Consider the following 17,033-nt stretch of genomic DNA (forward strand, 5'->3'; position numbering starts at 1 on the left):
TTTTTTATATTGGAATAAATGACTGATCGATTGCTCTCTTTACATAGTTATTTCACCGATTTCTATATTAAAACAATAAAGTAATAAATAAAATAAGTAAAAAATGCAAACAAATTAGGACCCGCAAAACACAAATTTATGAATCCATTAAAGTCATATGTTGAGGATGCATTAATCATTCACCATCTGTTGTGTGGTACACGTTGTCACTGAATCAGGCATTCTGGAATTGCACATATAATTAGAAACAAAGCTTAACGCATACAGCTGTTCTGAAAGATACAAACCCTGCAATCTAGGTTTGAAACAGTTTTAGACAAGAATAAGATATAGACTAATAATTTTAACTGAAATTGTGGAATGTTAGCAATTTTTAGTATTTTGTAACATCTGGCAAAATAAAAGGCTCAATTTATTTTCTGCATCATTTATTTGGGAAACAAAATACACTGTACATAATTCAATTGTTCAAACAAAAAGAATACCAAATATATTTTTTCCCATCAATTTGAGATCTTACACAAAAAAAACCCTCCACTGTCCATTTAGTTGTCTGATCATGAATGTGAATGTTCTGTTCAGTTTTATTAATATTTATTTACAGATGTGTACAGTGCACAGGGTTTTGTCACTGGATGTCATCGTCATCAAATAGGTCTTCAAAATCTGAAAAAATAAATAGAAATAAAAGTACATTAGGAAACAAATTTAACAGACAAGAAAAAATACAGTGTACAGTACTGAAATCTAAGATATCTGGTTTGGTTTTGAATAGACATTTTTCATCACTTCTGGCAAACTATTTTGATTTGCATATTATTTGTAAAATCCATTCTGAAATAGCACATTAAGACAATAGACAAAAAAGCCCCACATTCTTCTGCTTAACTCTTGAAAAAATGAAAAACGTGATTAACAGGAAAAAATAGGAAAAGTTTAGTGTCTGATTGATTTGATTAAGAATCCTAAATTCTCTATGATCATGATTCAGCACTAAATTTAAGAATGAAGAGCTAGTGTATACAGTGTATGTTTTAATCCTGAGGTACACAGTAGCCACGTGTAACCCCCCAACCCCCCCCCGCACACAGAACCCCCCAGTAAAACATGGACTGCTTGACTGCATTTTGAAGGACACATGTTCTTATTTGTGGGCCACTTAAAAAGGATAATCTGCTACAAAGCTTGGAGCCACGCTGAGCTGGCGACTAATAAATGCCTGTAAAATGTTTTACAGTTGGTGGTTGCTTTTTTTCCCCCCTTTTTACCGCTTTCATAATCAGACTACATCTAGGTCATAAGTGAACAATTCAAAGGCAGTTTACGAAGGGGAAAAAAATGTAAATGCTGGTTGCTTTGTTTCCAAAACATGGTCATTTTTTCAAACTCTAGAATCCATATCTGAAAAGCAGTAGGTCAGTCTTAAATGACAGGACGTGTCACAAAATAAAACTAAAAAAAATAATAAAAAGACTACATTTAAATTTGGAATCAAAGAAAAGTCCCTAAAGAAATGAGCACTCTATACTGTAACATATGGATTGAATCCATTAAGAGAGATGTTAGACCTTCCTCTACCAACTCTAAGGTGCACAGTGGTCATCGTAATTAAATTGGTGTGACATTTGGGGGAACTGTTTTCCGCAATTAATTCCTTTTCATGTTTTTAGCTCCAGGACAGGAATCACACTACATTATAAAATTCAAATCACTTTGTTTACACATAAAACAAAATGAGAATAAAAAAGGGAGAGGGGAGGGGAGACAACTTCACCGGTCTTACAGAAGCAAGATAGTGGATGCAGAAGTGGCAGTAAACTCAAAAGCTGCTACTGCAGGGCTCTTACTGAATATGGAAGGACTGAGAGTTCAAAAGAATGTGCAAATGTATCACAGATAACACCAAAAGATCTGCAACCGTACAATATCAACATTTAAACGAACCAGACAATTGGTAACTTATCCAATATTTGATTGTGTCTTTCCATTGTGAAGACTCAAACCGAAAAACCGAATAATGTTTAACGTTTTCATTTGGCAGGTTGGTCGAGGTTTTGATATAGGATTTATGAAGATGGTTAAGACCATGGTATACTGCTTGAAGAAGGATTCAGTATACAGTCTTATGTAATGTGTTAATGTTAGAGATAGATTTGTAGAAACATCGGTCTCTTTTGGTGTTCCTCACCATTGAAGAAGTCGGCGTGTACTGCTTTCTCGTTGGCTGCCAGGTCCATTAAAAGTCCAGTGCTTCCCCCTGCCTGTCAGGGTTGAAAAAATGCATTCGTATCCATTACACATTTTCAGGGTACCTTAAAGGAGGATACCCAATAGGCTTTCATGTAACAGGAAACAACAGAAATAATAGGCTACATCACTTTCTCTTGGCTGGCATTTGATGCTAGCAGGGTAATGTTTAATTATACTGTATGCTAGTCAAATCAAATATTGTTAACTACTGTTAACTAACTAATAACTACTGTTAACTACTGGCAGTAGCAGTGTCCTGCTTCATGAATATATAATTTGTGCAGACGTCTGTTTGTTTGATCTTGGTGTTGTTCAATTTCACATAACAGAGCCAATCATTCTCATTTTGTTATTGAATTTAATTAATCAAACACAATTGTTGTGTTACAGCTGGCTATAGCCAACGTGTAATATTACAATTACATTTCAGTTTTATACAATAGTAGACGCCTATTCAATTGCTACCCATACGCTAAAATATACCTGCCCTTATTATATGATAAAATAGGTACATATAAATTAAACCACAACTTTACGTATTGCCTTCAAAAGGCTACCAAACTGAATATGACAGACATAATAGTTTCTTTAAATTACGGTATTCATAAAATGAATCAAACAATAATAATATGAACCTCGTCAAGATCCACATAGGGTCCAGCTCCTTCCGGGAACATTTCATCCACAGCCGGCTTCATGATAATCTGCTTTTGTTAAGTTCACTTATTTAATACCAGCACAAATAAACACTCCAGCTAGAGCTGTTGATCGTCTGAATCTACTTCCTGTCTTACATAGAAATGCTTCCGTGGGGAAACAAGAGCGACTGTTAGTAGTGGAGTACTGCAGGTACACTTATAACAAAGATTCTCTGTCTAAATACATAGATATATTATTATTATTATTATTATTATTATTATTATTATTATTATTAGTATTATTATTAACATTTCGAAAGCAATAACATTCATTGTAGAAATTTTAAAGTTATAATCTTGATAAATAATATTGCAGCCCTGATAGTTTCGTTTGCTTTTGCATGCATGTGAAAAATAAGTTAGCAGCGGAATATAAAACTTGAGCAAAATATTTCAGTATTTAATTCTTTTCAAATAACTTTGTTCCTAACTTGTTGGAGATGTTAAATTTGTGTTGTAAGTATTCGACACTGGTGCCCCCTAACGGGAACATAATACATGTTTCATGTTCTCTAGAATAACACAGTATGTAACACAATTTTTGTTCCTGGGTAGTAAGTGTTATTTCCTAATTGCGTATGCCTCAAAAGTATAGAAAATGTCTATTATTCCCCACGGACTTTGCTATTGTGACCAGGACAGTGATATTTTGAAATGTAACTATTTCCAACGAGAAGACGGGCGAATTTGTGTCTTTTCGTTCACATAAAGTCAGAAAAAACAACATATGAATACACATGAACATGTATTTATACTAAAGTAATGCAAAAATAACTACAAAGGATTTAGAAGTGAGTAGTTTTTCGAGATTTACGATTAATCTTTTGAGGCATAAGCAATTAGGAAATAACACTACCCAGGAACAAAAAAAAAAAAAAAAAAAAAAGATGTTACACGGTGTAATCTAATAATAATTTAACATCTATAAATTGTTGCATTCTGGTTGTGTGTCATATGACTATTGTGACACATTTATGCAATTGGGTAATGGTGGCTATTATGACCACCCAACTGTTATGTTTTCATAGGTCCCAAATTTAAACATAAACACAAGCGTTTGTTGATAAAACAAAAGCATTTTTTTCCCCCAAACTTTATTAATACTGCAAACTCAAATTACTACCATGTTACATTGGAGGCCATGCTCCTGCATTCGATAACAGTTTAATAATATGCAAACATAGATACATACAATGGAGATGCAGAATAGCTGTATACACTTGTTCTAATCCTACACAACAACTGCAATTCTATTCTAAGAATGCTTCTCTGCTTAACAGATTGTTTTTTAATGCTCGTGTTGTGGTGCATCGTAGCCCAAAGTGTCTCCCAGGTGCTGATGAGCAAAAAACGTCCGGGCCAGCTCCTCAATTCGGTTGTAGGCCCCAATGGTGCGGAAATACTCCACGTAATGCCAGAAATCTGTGGTACTGTATGGCCAATATGGTGGCGCAGGCACTTCATCGTAGGGAACTGGTAAAGGACAACACAGGCCATTACTTAATATGACACCTTACAATGCTTACTATTATCAATTAACATTGTTATGTACTGCTGCTTTTATTTTAGAAGATTGTAAATTGTATTTTAATAGTTCAAGGAAATGTGGTATTAAACAAAACATAATTCATGGCAGATTTTTCTTGGTTATTATAGTGTAACTTTTTATCTCAGATTCATATCATTTACTGTGAGCTAAATATGACTCTAGATTGTATTTACACAATACATATGTACCAGAGTCAAATAATTCGTTTAATTATATTGTGCATATTTTCTAAATAATACATTACGCAAATACTCTTTACTCTTTGCACTTTTAAAGTTAATTTACAAATGTTGTTTTGTACATTGTTGATTTCTTAATTTGTTTTTTTTTTTACTGGTCTAATACAGTGTTTCTTTTTAGATCCATGGAACACTCAGCTAATGCAAATATTTCCACAAACCACCCCTACTGACAAAACGCATACAATTATCTCTGAATACCAGTAACACAAAATTATTCATATCACCCGAACAGAAAAACATATATATTAAAAAGATAAGTTTAAAAAAGGCTATAATTTGTTTAGGGGGAACGGGGACATTTATCTTATTGTACCATTAAATATAACCCTAAAACAGCAACTGTACAACATCCTTCCCCGTTTGCCATCCTAATGGGACCAATGGTGCAATTCTTGAATATGTTGTATGTATGTATGTATGTAATCTTTTTTCCAGCTCAATTTGCATTTGCATCAGCCTGGAGGATTGTTGTGGACCACTGGTAGTCCAGGCATGGGACCACAGTTTGAGAGCCACTGGTCTAAGATAATCAATGTACATGTGACTTTACTGCATATGACACTATATATTAAACAGCCTGTATCAATTTTATATACACTTAAATAGTTTAATTTCAAAATATAGTTAATTTAATTCCAAAGAAGAGGAATTGCTCAACTGCTAAAATACTGTTTTTAAAAGTGTTAATACCTCCTTCTCGGATAACTGCAGCATCTGGAGGAGAAAAAAAAAACATATATATTAAAACATTCAGAGCTTGCCACTCACAAAGAACTGATTCACGTTAAAAAATTGAAGTTCCCCTCTTGGGATTTACTAAAAATGTGTATATAACATTCCTTTCCAGAAATTCTGTCAAACTGTGGTTTCTCTGTGTGCTTGGTTTTAAGATTAGTAATTGCACAAAGAGCCCTTTCTGCCCTGCACTGCTTATAATTAAATTCACACTTTTCTCTCTTAATATATAAAGATGAAATTTACAATAATAAAAACTTAATTTTAATTTAATTTTATTGGTGGCTAGTATTAAATGTAAAACATACTCTAAAATAAATATTTTTTAATAATCATAATATATATATATATATGTATATTATTTTATTAAAATCATATATATATATATATATATATATATATATATAGAGAGAGAGAGAGAGAGAGAGAGAGAGAGTAGTAACAGGCAAAAAATCTTCAACTATTCAATATCAAAATAGGTAGCTTTTTTCTGTTTGTCTACTGATATATTTCCTTATATTGATATTCACATTAACTGCACATTAACTTAAATGCTATAGAAGAATAACTTACCAGTTAATTGATTTACCAAAAAGCAGACGAAGAATATTCCAATGAAGAAGTAACACTTCATCCTTCCTAAGAAGCAACGGAATGAAAACATGATAATTTACATAATACTTTTGACTTAAATAATAGTGAAGTAAATTACATATTTATCAATAGCTGCAGTTCAATTAAGCTAGCGATTAACATACTTTAAATGAGCACTATGCATTAAACTATGTAACTAAATGTTAAAGCAGTTGTACCTGTGTTTCTGCCTTCTAAATTGAAGGAAATTAATATCAATGCAATTCTGAAGAGCTGAATGGATTACTGTGTTCAGTGCAGGCAAGTTTTAAAGCTGGACATAAAATAAAGGAATGAAACGTCACTTTTTTTCTTTTTTTTCTCACGCTGTTGTCCTCCTCCCCCTTCACTTCATCTGTGGTTTTCTTAAAGTTTTAAAAATATTAGTTATATATACAAGTATATAACAAAAGTTGCTGCGAATAGCCTTAGACTAATGAAGTTGCTTATTAAAAATCCTTATTTTATCATTTATCATTCCTTATTTCCTTATTCTTGCTTTAAAAAAAAAATCTAAGCCTTAGAGTCTAATATTATTTATACATCCATCAAAGAAACTCAATGTTTTTTAAAGAGGGTATTTTAGTTGATGATTTCTGTTTTCTGTTACCTTCAGAGTCAGTTATTACTCCTTTACCTGTGCTTTGGTTACATTCATTAGTTCCATTAAACTAATTAATCCATAAATTAATCCATTATAAAACCAGGAGTTGCCCAATAGTGTGGTGAATCTGGTTAGAGACCAGTCTTTTTCTCCATTGACAAGACAGTTGAGCCTTGGCTGCTGTAACAGTTCAGGTTGATAGTCATCAACAGGTACATAGTTCTCATCTGTGGTTTTGCAACAGGTTCTCAAATGTAAAGGTCAATGGAGACTTGTGTACAAATATGGAAACATACACTCTTGCTTTTAATTTCCTCATCAGATAGTAAAGATAACAACAATTGTCAGTTTAATGTGACTTAGGATCAAGTATTTTTTTCCAGTCAACCAGAAAAGGAGCTGCTGGGTGAAGTAGCGCCAATATCCATAAAAGATTTCACTCCTCCCATTAGCTTTAAAGCTTCAAAGCTGTCGTCCCCCTCAGGTATTACAGGAAATAGGACCTGATCTCCAGCCGACACATTGGTAGTGGATCCAGCAGCTGCCACTGCCGGCCTCTCACTGGAGTACTGGAAATATATTACATTCAAATGGACATGAAGCTTTGCAGACAAGTTTGTCATCATTTCAAAACTGAAATAAAGATTATTCCATTGTTACCCATCAGAAAAGTAAATTAGGTGTCCAATGCAATCTTCCACCATCACGTCACATTCTTCCTTTGGTACATTTGTTTGAGTTCTGTGACAGAATAAAACAATACTTTTTTAGGTTATACAAGAGCCTTGAGTACCCATCTAGGGACATTTCAACCTAATGTATAAGCACTAAGTTCAACCTAAAAGTGAAAATGACCCACCCACTGAAATGTTTCAATAAGCAGTGTCTATAAGATGTTTTTTTTATATATATACAATTGACAGCTCTGTATAAATCTTGCAGCCTGGCAAGGCTGATGTTGTTTATATATGGAATGTATGGGTGTGTGTGTATGTGTTCACAAGAGGAAACATTTTTAGATATTAGACCAACAGTAAAAAAAATGGATCAGACATGCTTACCCAAACATTTGCCAGAATTACTGTGAGGAAAACAGAATGGCATCTCATGTTTATAGCTTCAGAAGTGATGATTATTAATGTCACCTTTTCTCAATCCCACCCAGCCCCTTAAAGGACTGATATAGCAAAAGTCTCCACTCAGTTTTAGCTGGAGTTGCAGATGCTATAATACGTACAGCTCTCCTAAGGATATCTAATTGTTTTGCATTCTGTATTTTAAATAAAATAGATGAATGGACAAGAATTCTGAATTCAGTAAAGAAATGGTTTGCGATCCGTGTGTGGTTTTGTGTAAATATCTGTGAAAGGGCATTTTTGTTAATGGATAAAAAGACTCTGGGTTAGAAATGACAAGGCTTTCTATCTTCAACAGCTTGTGGTCAGACAGCAGTAAGAAAGTTCATGTTCTACTGCACACTGAATGTGCCATTAGTACAAAGGTTCTGTGTGCACCAATTCAAAAATATATAATCCAAAAGGAAAAATGGTTAAGATTGAGCTTTCTATTTCACCCCCAAACCATTGCACATTAACCTACATGGACTGGTAATACATATTTTAAATAGAGTACAGTACAATTTAACATCATTGGGCATTGCTGTAGATCTCATAACATTTGAAACACAGTTCTCTGCAAAACATATTGGAATAGCCAATTTATTGAACTCACTCCTGTAGTGTATACATAGATATGTATGAATAACAGCTAAATCATTAAAAACAAAAAAAAGTGTTATTACAAAAGGGCAGCACGGTTAGCGCTGCTGTCTCACAGCTCTGGGGTCCTGGGTTTGAGTCCCAGCTTGGGGGGACCTGTCTGTGTGGAATTTGAATGTTGTCCACGTGGGTTTACTCCAGGCACTCTGGAAAAAATCAATTCACAAATATGAAAAACATAAAAACAACAAACTCAATGATATATAACATTAATAAAAAGGAACATTTTGATAGGAATATCATTTTAGTTTCTGTTCCGTTTGCTTATTAATTATTAGTCACCAGTTTTAAGATTTCATGATCTGAAATAAATGGTTTTCTTGACATGATCCAGATTTACACCCCTTTCTTGGTATGCTTTCGGTTTTCTACGAATGTCTATAAAGTCAAATTGAAATATAAAATAAATGAGATGACCATGCAGTGCAATCAAAACTTTACAGTTTGCTATAACAAGAACCTGGTACACATTTAGACATTTATTCATTTAAAAATAAATCCACAATTTAAATTAAAACAAAAGCTTTTTCAAAAGACTTTAAATAGAAAACTGACTGATTAATTATTTACAGATCATTGCATGTATGAAAGGCATCTATATATGTTATTTCTTCAATAACATAACAATATTAAACTATGTACAATTAATAGTATTTCAAAAGTGAATGCAAACTTTGTCAAATTAATACAGACAGCACCAATGCATTGTTCATAACGAATGTTACACCACTACTACTGCTAATAATAATTTACAAAAGTACAATTCTGCTGTTAAAGCAACTGTAACTTAAAGATGCCACCTGGGTCTCTAAAACAACAAGATGAACTAAGTAATTGGCATCAGTTTAGGGTAATCAAAAGACATCTAATCATGTTCATTAGTGCTATATAATTGCTTCCTTTATTGTGTGTGAAGAATCTGGTAGATGGAAGAAAATATAATAAACTATAATAAGATTCCTGCCACTGTGGCTTCGAAGCTGATCTTTCTGATAAATTGCTAAAGTAGTGGCCTCCAACCCTGGTCCTGGAGAGCCCCAATCCACTTAATCGTATAGGTCACCTTAAATCACCAATTTATACATACTGGGAACACATGGGAGTAATTAATCAATTAAGCAACACAACTAAGGGTTCAGGTTGGAGGTATTCAGATGATTTCTCCAATAGTTTCTAAATGACTGAATTTACCAAACCACCTGCTTAATTGTTCAGAATGGATTAAATGTGTCCAGGTGTTTATAAAATGGTGACCACAAAAACCTGCTGGATAGGGGCTCTCCAGGACCAGGGTTGGAGACCACTGCACTAAAGAATCCATCTCTTGCAGGAGGTTATTTTATCTACTATTTATCTATCTATCTACTTCTCAGGTTGAACAAAAAATAATTCTTATTTTTTCAGTTCTAGGCAGTAGTATATCACTTTTGGTGATGAAGGTGGCTGTGCCAGGCAAGCTAGTAGTGCAGGGGTGGCCAACCCTGTTCCTTGAGCCACAATACTACAGGTTTTCTAGATCTCTCTTACCAATCATTGGATACCTTGAACACAGGGGCATTTTGCAGAATTAAGACCCACAATTAAGCAGTTAACGATCTAAATGGAACAAAAGCCTTTAGAACCTGCAGCTCTCCAGGACTAAGGTTAGCCACCCCCTGTAGTCATGGTTCGGTCAGACAGATGAGTATAAATACAGAAAAAATACAAGTTGTGTGGTCAGCAGCACAGGGCAGACCCCTCAGTAGTGAACTGCAAAACGGACATATTTATGCACAGCCCTCCCCTTTCACATTTTCTCTTACTCTGAGCGTATTAGCAGTTTTTATAGTTCAATAATAATTATCCTGATTAGGTTTATTGACTTTCCTCTTTATGTAGATGAGGGCTGCGATGCATGAGACAAAAATTACAATACATATCATGGATATCAGCCAGCTCCTGTAACCTGAAATATAGGAAGATAATACAGAGACCTGTTAGAATACATGCCTTCGTGAATGTACGGATACATTCCCAAGAAACTTCCTAAAGGCAGGTTAGATATTGCAAAGCTTTACATTCCAACAAAGATGTAGAATGTCATTCCAAAATAAAACACTTGTTTTATTTTTGTATGTTTCATAATATTGGAGATTTTGTGCCTTTTAATTTTAAGTATAGGATAAATCATTGTTCTTAAACAAAACACATTACCTGAATATTCATTACATGCTTTTACTACCAGCAGCTCACTTGTTGCTTCACTGATGGGATTCTTGGCAGTGCATCTGTATCTGAGCTCAGATGTAAGCAGCCTGTCCAGCACCATCACTTGTCCAAACTGAACACAGCTCTCATTGCTGCAGGAAGGGATTTCCCAATGGTAGAACACATTACTGCCCTGGCTGCTGTGACACCACACACTGATGTTAGTTATCAAACACTCCATTGAGATGTTGGGCTTGGAGACTCTGGAATGATAAAATATTCCAGGATCTTATAATGGCTGTGTGATATGTATTTTGCATGACTTCTGCAGAAGACCTCCTTAGCTAGTCTCTTTATATAGAAGCATTCATAGGGCTACTAAAATAATAAATATCAATTTTAAGGTTCTCAGAAGCAGTGAGCTTAAAAATGTGTCCAGGTTTCATACCTAACCTCTAGTATCTTCCACTATACACAATATCAGTAAAATTAAAATCTTGAGGCATGAAGTAGCCAGGATTTTAGTTTATTTGACATAGTTGATTTGAATTTTGCACTTAAGTTTAAATGTACTTTATACATTATACAATATTAAATGTTTTTGTAAAATGTGTATTTTTTGTAAAAACTATTTATTAACACATCGAGTGATTTATAATCACCATAAAACAATTTTAAATAAAAACAAAATTAATATTAAGTCTTTCAAAAGTACAAATCACAGTGCTTTTCAAACTTACCAAATACCTGTAGATTAAACTTTAGAATGGTAGGTGGTTTGGGGTTTCCTGAAATATAAGTTAGGTGAACTTCATACGGACCGCTGTCTGACAGCTGCACATTGTCTAGATATATGGAGCCATTATCATGTACAACCACTCTCTCTTTATCCATGCTTCTGAAAATCATTGGAGAATTGCCATTATTAGAAAACCATGTTAAAATCTTCCTGTTGGATTTAAACAACAAGACAAGTTGAAAGCAGTCATCCCCCTCAGGTGTCACAGGAAACAGGACCCCATCTCCAGTGGACAGGTTGGTAGTGCTGCCAGGAGCTGCCACTGCCAGCCACTTATTGTGCCCAGCCTGGAGAACTGAAAGAGAACAGAAATGATCAACACTGTTTTCACAAATTGCAAAGCATCAAATGTCTCTTCATTATTACACAATTATGGTAAAAAAATATGAATTTGTCAGCAAGTAATGGTTTTGTGAAATAATTCCTAGTGTTTCACTAGCTTACCAAAAGGATGACAGTGCATGAACATTGTCGAAGCCAGGGTCCAGGTTAGCACACTGATACTCAGTATTTTACATTTCATACTGTACTGTTGTCCATCCATCCTGTAAAACAAAAACAGTATATACCAATGATAGCCTAATCATCATCGTTAGTATAATTAACCAATCCATTCATTCATTCATTCATTTAAAATAATGTAGTTTGTGAAATGATCACGTAACCCTTTGGAATAAGTACAAATACTACTTGTAAAACGAGTCCTATTAGTTTTTTTTTTTAACGCTCTAATAAATAATACACAATACGAAGAAATAAAGGGTTAAGGTTGAGCATCATAAGGTCGAACAGTGATGTAGGCTACACCGAATCATGCATTTACTAACTACATAAATAATGCTACTGCTGCTAAAATGTTAACATATTGACATAGTTAAAACGTTTCAATAATAACGGATTATTGGTGATTGCTATAAAATTCCCATAAAGTTAAAGAAGACTAGAAGATTAAATAAATGTTTCACTTACATTCACCGTCACTAAACAAAATGATTGCTTACTTCCATTCAATGTCCCGGGAAAGCACACGCAGAGTTAACCAATTGGCCATCCAACCTCATCTCTTCTTCAGCCAGGTACACAAATCGGGCCAATAGAAATCCTTGAATTTTAAGCCGTATACGGAAGTTAAACCCGTTTGGCAGCGTGCTAGCAATTTCAAATTACACAAGGACATTAAACTTGTAATGACTTGTAACTTGACATGTTCTGGCCGCGTAGTTTCACCGCGGCAACTTTTCGGAGAGGCGGAAATAAATCAACAGGTGATTAAAATCGCTTTGTACGAGTGACAAAATATGGCGAATCTGTGATTGACAGCTGTCCGGTCAAGGCTCTTATGTTCGTATTAAGACGGACATTCATGGTGGAGAGCACAGCTGGAGCTCCTATCAGCTAGCATAAGCAGTGTCTAAAACAAATGAAAAATAAAGTTATAAATACATTAATCAAACTCCATTCTTTAATCATATGCTTCATTTCAATACTGCTGCAAAAACGTCTTTTCTGTTCTGCAACGTGTAGCCCTAATGTTTTGTTAACCGCTACTTTTTAAGGGCTTCGTCTGATTTTAACATAGTGTACTTTTACTGACTTTATTTGAAAACAAAAAGGTTTTATAGGCGAAATGCTTGTCGTAATAATTGTTAACATCACAATATAGTTGGTTGATAGAAGTTATGCTTGTAGTTTCATAGATGATTTGAGAACCGTATACAATTTGGATTCGACTCAAAATTTGCAGTCAGGTTGGTTACAATTTGTATTCTGTCTCACCGGCTTTTTAACTGTCCTTTTGTTTGTGTGTCTGTGCTTGTTATAGTCTGTAGCTCGCTGAGCGCCACTGGTTTGCCACCAATGTGTGCAAATTAGTCTAGGTTACAATGGCAAACCACATCCTAAACCAGGGATGGCGAACCTGTGGCACGGAGAGCCGTATAGGTGGGCACGCCAGGCGAGCGACTATGTGCGGTTTTGTTTTTTGTTTTTTTGTTTTTTGCCAGCTCGCCCCTCAATTGTGTAAACTGATTGACTGTTTAGAAAAACAGTCAATATATTTGGCAGTGAAGACACCGCCCCCATGTAATTGAGCAGCGGAATATTAATGTTTTAGGTCGGGTTCTTGTGCGCAGATCCGCACTTGTTGAAAGCATGTTGTTTACCGTTATCTCCTGTATCAAATGGAAATGGCCACAATCAGTCATATTTAACACTCGGACAATTTAAAAACATAATAAAGTTGGCAAGAGGAAGCTAAATTCTCAAAAATAAATAAATGATGCCTTTGATGTGTAGAGTACATTTGTGCACATGTAGATTTTTCTTCTGTTCACTCACTTTGCATTTAGTTAATTGATACATATATTAACATGTCTATTTTTGAAAGCATTCTTACTTTACAACATTTTTTCACACCTGCCTAAACTTTTGCACAGTACTGTATACTGTGTACTGATTTACAGATCTCATTTAGCAGCTGAAAATAAATTAACTTCTAGTAGGAATCAAAGAAAAAAGATAGTAGTACTAAATCTAATTGCAACACCAACATTTAAACTGAATGACATAGTAACTTTATATTTAGTTACATATGTATATTATATTCATAACACAAAATAAAATGTTTCACTTTAGCGTCCACAATTTCTTCAAAATATGTTGCCGTTATCACACACTAGATGGCGCATAGACACCTATATATTTTACACACTAGTATGACATTTATTTAAAGCCTGAATCTACGGCTTAATTTAAAACACTTGTACCCCACTTGAAGTATTATTATTTAACATGTAATCACTTTAAAATGAATACAATCAGCAGCACTTAATCAGAAATAATACAGTGTCATAGTTTACGATATCACATAAAACATAGCTCCCATCGTTGACTTAGATCTGTAGTGTTCCAAAATATGCAGCACTGTCTGTATGTATGCTAGGACACATACACTGGCTCAATCAAAGGGTGTGGCGTTGGTGGTTCCTCTAGGGTGTGTTGCACTTGTGTTTCTGTTAAAATAAAAACAACTGGTCAATTATTAACAATACAAAGTGCAGTTTGCAATGCAGGAAATTTCTTCTGATGTATACAGCTTGAAGGTGAAGTGCATTATTTCCTTTTGGTTCGACTCAATCAACCGAGCCAATCAACACTCAGCCTTTTTGTTACTTATAAATGTATACAAGTATAACTAAGTATTTAAAGTGTATTTGTTAAAGAATAATTAGCCGAATTGGTTGTATTGTTTTCCCCTTTCTTCAAACAGAGGCAGATTAAGATGCCAATGATAAGGGAGGCTAACATTACACCAGATATCACAGCTATCAACCAAATGCTATCTGCATGAAAAAAAAAAAGTTCAAATTCATTATTACTTTGAAAATCTGTGGAAATTTCCCCATCCACTTCATGGTAAACAAAAAAATAAAAAAATGCAAATACATTCACCAATCCTCTATCCAGATGCCTTAAGATAATATTACTTTTCTTCAATTATTATTATTTTGGTATTTCCAAAAAACGTTTTACAACACCCCAAGCACTAGCAAAGCTTAATATCACGCATTTTCAAAAGCAGTACAGTAAAGACTTTGAACAAGGTTTCACAAGTAATTCTGATGGCAATTGAACTTTTAAACGAATGATTAACTAGCTCGGCACACCAACAGGACACCACAGAAGCAGAAAGCATACAAAGACCAATAATCATTAGAGGGAAAATTACAAATTACTAAAACTGGTTGAAAATGCCTTTACTGGCCATAACTATAAAATATCCAGATGTCTCCCAACCAGACCTGGTGCTCTCACCGCTTTACACGAGTGCCTGATTTAAGGGGCAGGAACAAAATGTTGGAAAAACGCAGTTCATTTTCCTGTGCAAAACACGCAATCCTCAAGGGGAGGCAGCACGGAGAAACTACGCAGGCACAGGCGGCGGCGGCTATACCTCTCTCTCTCTCAAAACCATTGGTATTTGAAGTATTTTAATAAATACGTATGACAATCTTATTCTCCTGTCATGTCATTCTTGTGTTTCTTTTCTCTTCTTCAGTCAGCTCGACTCTCATTGGCTGCTGATCACATCACTCTCCATGATCGGCGCCGATCGAGTCGTAAATATTAAATATGTTTAATAAAATCGTAGGGGCTACGACAAGCTTACGATCAGATCGGAGGGCAATCGCATTGCAGCCCATCTCACACCCGGCATAAGGTACACTTATACATTTCAGTTAAACAGTGAATTTAAGTATCACCTTATCAAGAATCCTAGAATCTTGTAGAACTCAATTTCTGCAATAATTGGATGCAGACACCAATTCCAAAGATATACATTCTCAAATATATTAAAAACAAAGGTAAAATGTATCACTACACTAATTATACAAAAAGGGGAAAACTAATTAAAATTCACTCAAGATCAACAAATCAAAGACAAGTCACTTCCGCGACCAAATCTGAGAACATGAAATCGCATATGATAACATACAAATCATTAAACAAAATTACAAACACATTGACCACAATACCGGTTAGTAAGACGAATGTGAGTATCTCATTAGTATTGTTAGTCGGACATCAAAATAACTATGCAGGTTAGCATTTATGTCAAATAACTTCTCGTTATATATATCAGTCTCATTTACGTTTGGGTGCTGAGAAAGATTCTATAATTTCTTGTTACCACAATTCTCCCTAATTGATTACTGTTCAATGATTAAGGATAGGCAGGGCCACCTATAATCTAGTGTCTATTAACGTGTGTCAATTTCAGACTAAACAGTTAAACAGGAATAAGAAGATATTTCTTGGCGTTGACAGATTTTATTTCTAAAATTGTCAAACAATACAGTTTAATGCAGCACTCATTTATATTTAAGAAAATACTAAATGATATTACACATTCTAAAGTTTATGACTCACAGAATAACATTTCTAATTGATTTCTCAAATGTCATGAATAATAAACTCCAAACTGTTAAGCTTATCTGAACTTCGTTGCAGAGAGGCCTCTCTGCCTTCGGGATCAGATAAAAGCATACGGCACGAGGTTCCACGGGGTGGGGCGAGGTCCGTGTGGTTTGGAACAAAGGCAGTCTGGTTCAACTTTGTCCAATAACTTTCAAGTCGATGCTCCTGGAAGTTGGGGTTTCGCCAAAGTAGAGTCTTTTCCAAACAGATTTTCCACTGGTTTGAAGGCTCCAAGGTTATGCACAGGATGTCCTCTTTGCAAGCAGGGTTTTCCACCGTAGTTACTTGAAGACAAATCAGGCTCGATATATGCCTGATGTCAATCCATGCCATTTGGAGATGCTGGTTGGCCTGGGTTCGTAGCTCTGTTTTGGGATTTTGGCTCTCGCCCGCTTCAAAGGGTATTATTACCTCCAGGCCATATTCCCCAGACGTTTTCATAGCAGAAATATGGGCCTCTGTCTCCCTTCCCAGGCAGCCCTTGTAGGGGCAGGTGTCAAACAGGGCTAAACCCCTTCTGTACATGAACACACGGGTGGGGAGACACCGACTCACAGCCATCCAGGAGACATCTTTCTGAG

At 35.0% G+C, this 17,033-nt stretch overlaps 2 protein-coding genes and 1 long non-coding RNA gene across 3 annotated transcripts; all 3 read right to left on the minus strand.

The window, feature by feature from the left end:
- Positions 1 to 411: 411 nt before the first annotated feature.
- cops9 (COP9 signalosome subunit 9) lies at positions 412 to 3,056 on the minus strand. Its single transcript, XM_066708960.1, has 3 exons — positions 2,886 to 3,056; positions 2,189 to 2,261; positions 412 to 666 (listed from the first exon to the last, which is right to left on the minus strand). The coding sequence occupies exons 1-3, from the start codon at positions 2,946 to 2,948 to the stop codon at positions 629 to 631; spliced, it is 174 nt and encodes a 57-aa protein (XP_066565057.1). The 5' UTR covers positions 2,949 to 3,056; the 3' UTR covers positions 412 to 628.
- Positions 3,057 to 4,004: 948 nt separating this feature from the next.
- otos (otospiralin) lies at positions 4,005 to 6,401 on the minus strand. The gene is made up of 4 exons (XM_066708959.1): positions 6,287 to 6,401; positions 6,048 to 6,113; positions 5,430 to 5,453; positions 4,005 to 4,421 (listed from the first exon to the last, which is right to left on the minus strand). Exons 2-4 carry the CDS (start codon positions 6,106 to 6,108, stop codon positions 4,237 to 4,239), a joined length of 270 nt encoding a protein of 89 aa, XP_066565056.1. The 5' UTR covers positions 6,109 to 6,113; positions 6,287 to 6,401; the 3' UTR covers positions 4,005 to 4,236.
- A 4,901-nt stretch (positions 6,402 to 11,302) lies between these two features.
- LOC136753118 (uncharacterized) lies at positions 11,303 to 12,685 on the minus strand. The gene is made up of 3 exons (XR_010817397.1): positions 12,445 to 12,685; positions 11,920 to 12,020; positions 11,303 to 11,770 (listed from the first exon to the last, which is right to left on the minus strand). It is a non-coding gene; the product is annotated as an uncharacterized LOC136753118 (long non-coding RNA).
- Positions 12,686 to 17,033: the final 4,348 nt, after the last annotated feature.

This window comes from Amia ocellicauda, chromosome 7 (genome assembly GCF_036373705.1).
Source record: "Amia ocellicauda isolate fAmiCal2 chromosome 7, fAmiCal2.hap1, whole genome shotgun sequence".
Taxonomy (NCBI): Eukaryota; Metazoa; Chordata; class Actinopteri; order Amiiformes; family Amiidae; genus Amia; species Amia ocellicauda.

Excerpts from the sequence above, each read along its gene's own strand:
- cops9 (XM_066708960.1), bottom strand. The coding sequence starts at position 2,948 with ATGAAGCCGGCTGTGGATGAAATGTTCCCGGAAGGAGCTGGACCCTAT. Across the intron at positions 2,262-2,885 it reads CCTATGTGGATCTTGACGAG|GCAGGGGGAAGCACTGGACT; the intron begins GTTCATATTATT and ends CAACCCTGACAG. Across the intron at positions 667-2,188 it reads ACACGCCGACTTCTTCAATG|ATTTTGAAGACCTATTTGAT; the intron begins GTGAGGAACACC and ends TTATTTTTTCAG.
- otos (XM_066708959.1), bottom strand. The coding sequence starts at position 6,108 with ATGAAGTGTTACTTCTTCATTGGAATATTCTTCGTCTGCTTTTTGGTA. Across the intron at positions 5,454-6,047 it reads TTTGGTAAATCAATTAACTG|ATGCTGCAGTTATCCGAGAA; the intron begins GTAAGTTATTCT and ends TTTCTCCTCCAG. Across the intron at positions 4,422-5,429 it reads TGCAGTTATCCGAGAAGGAG|TTCCCTACGATGAAGTGCCT; the intron begins GTATTAACACTT and ends GTCCTTTACCAG.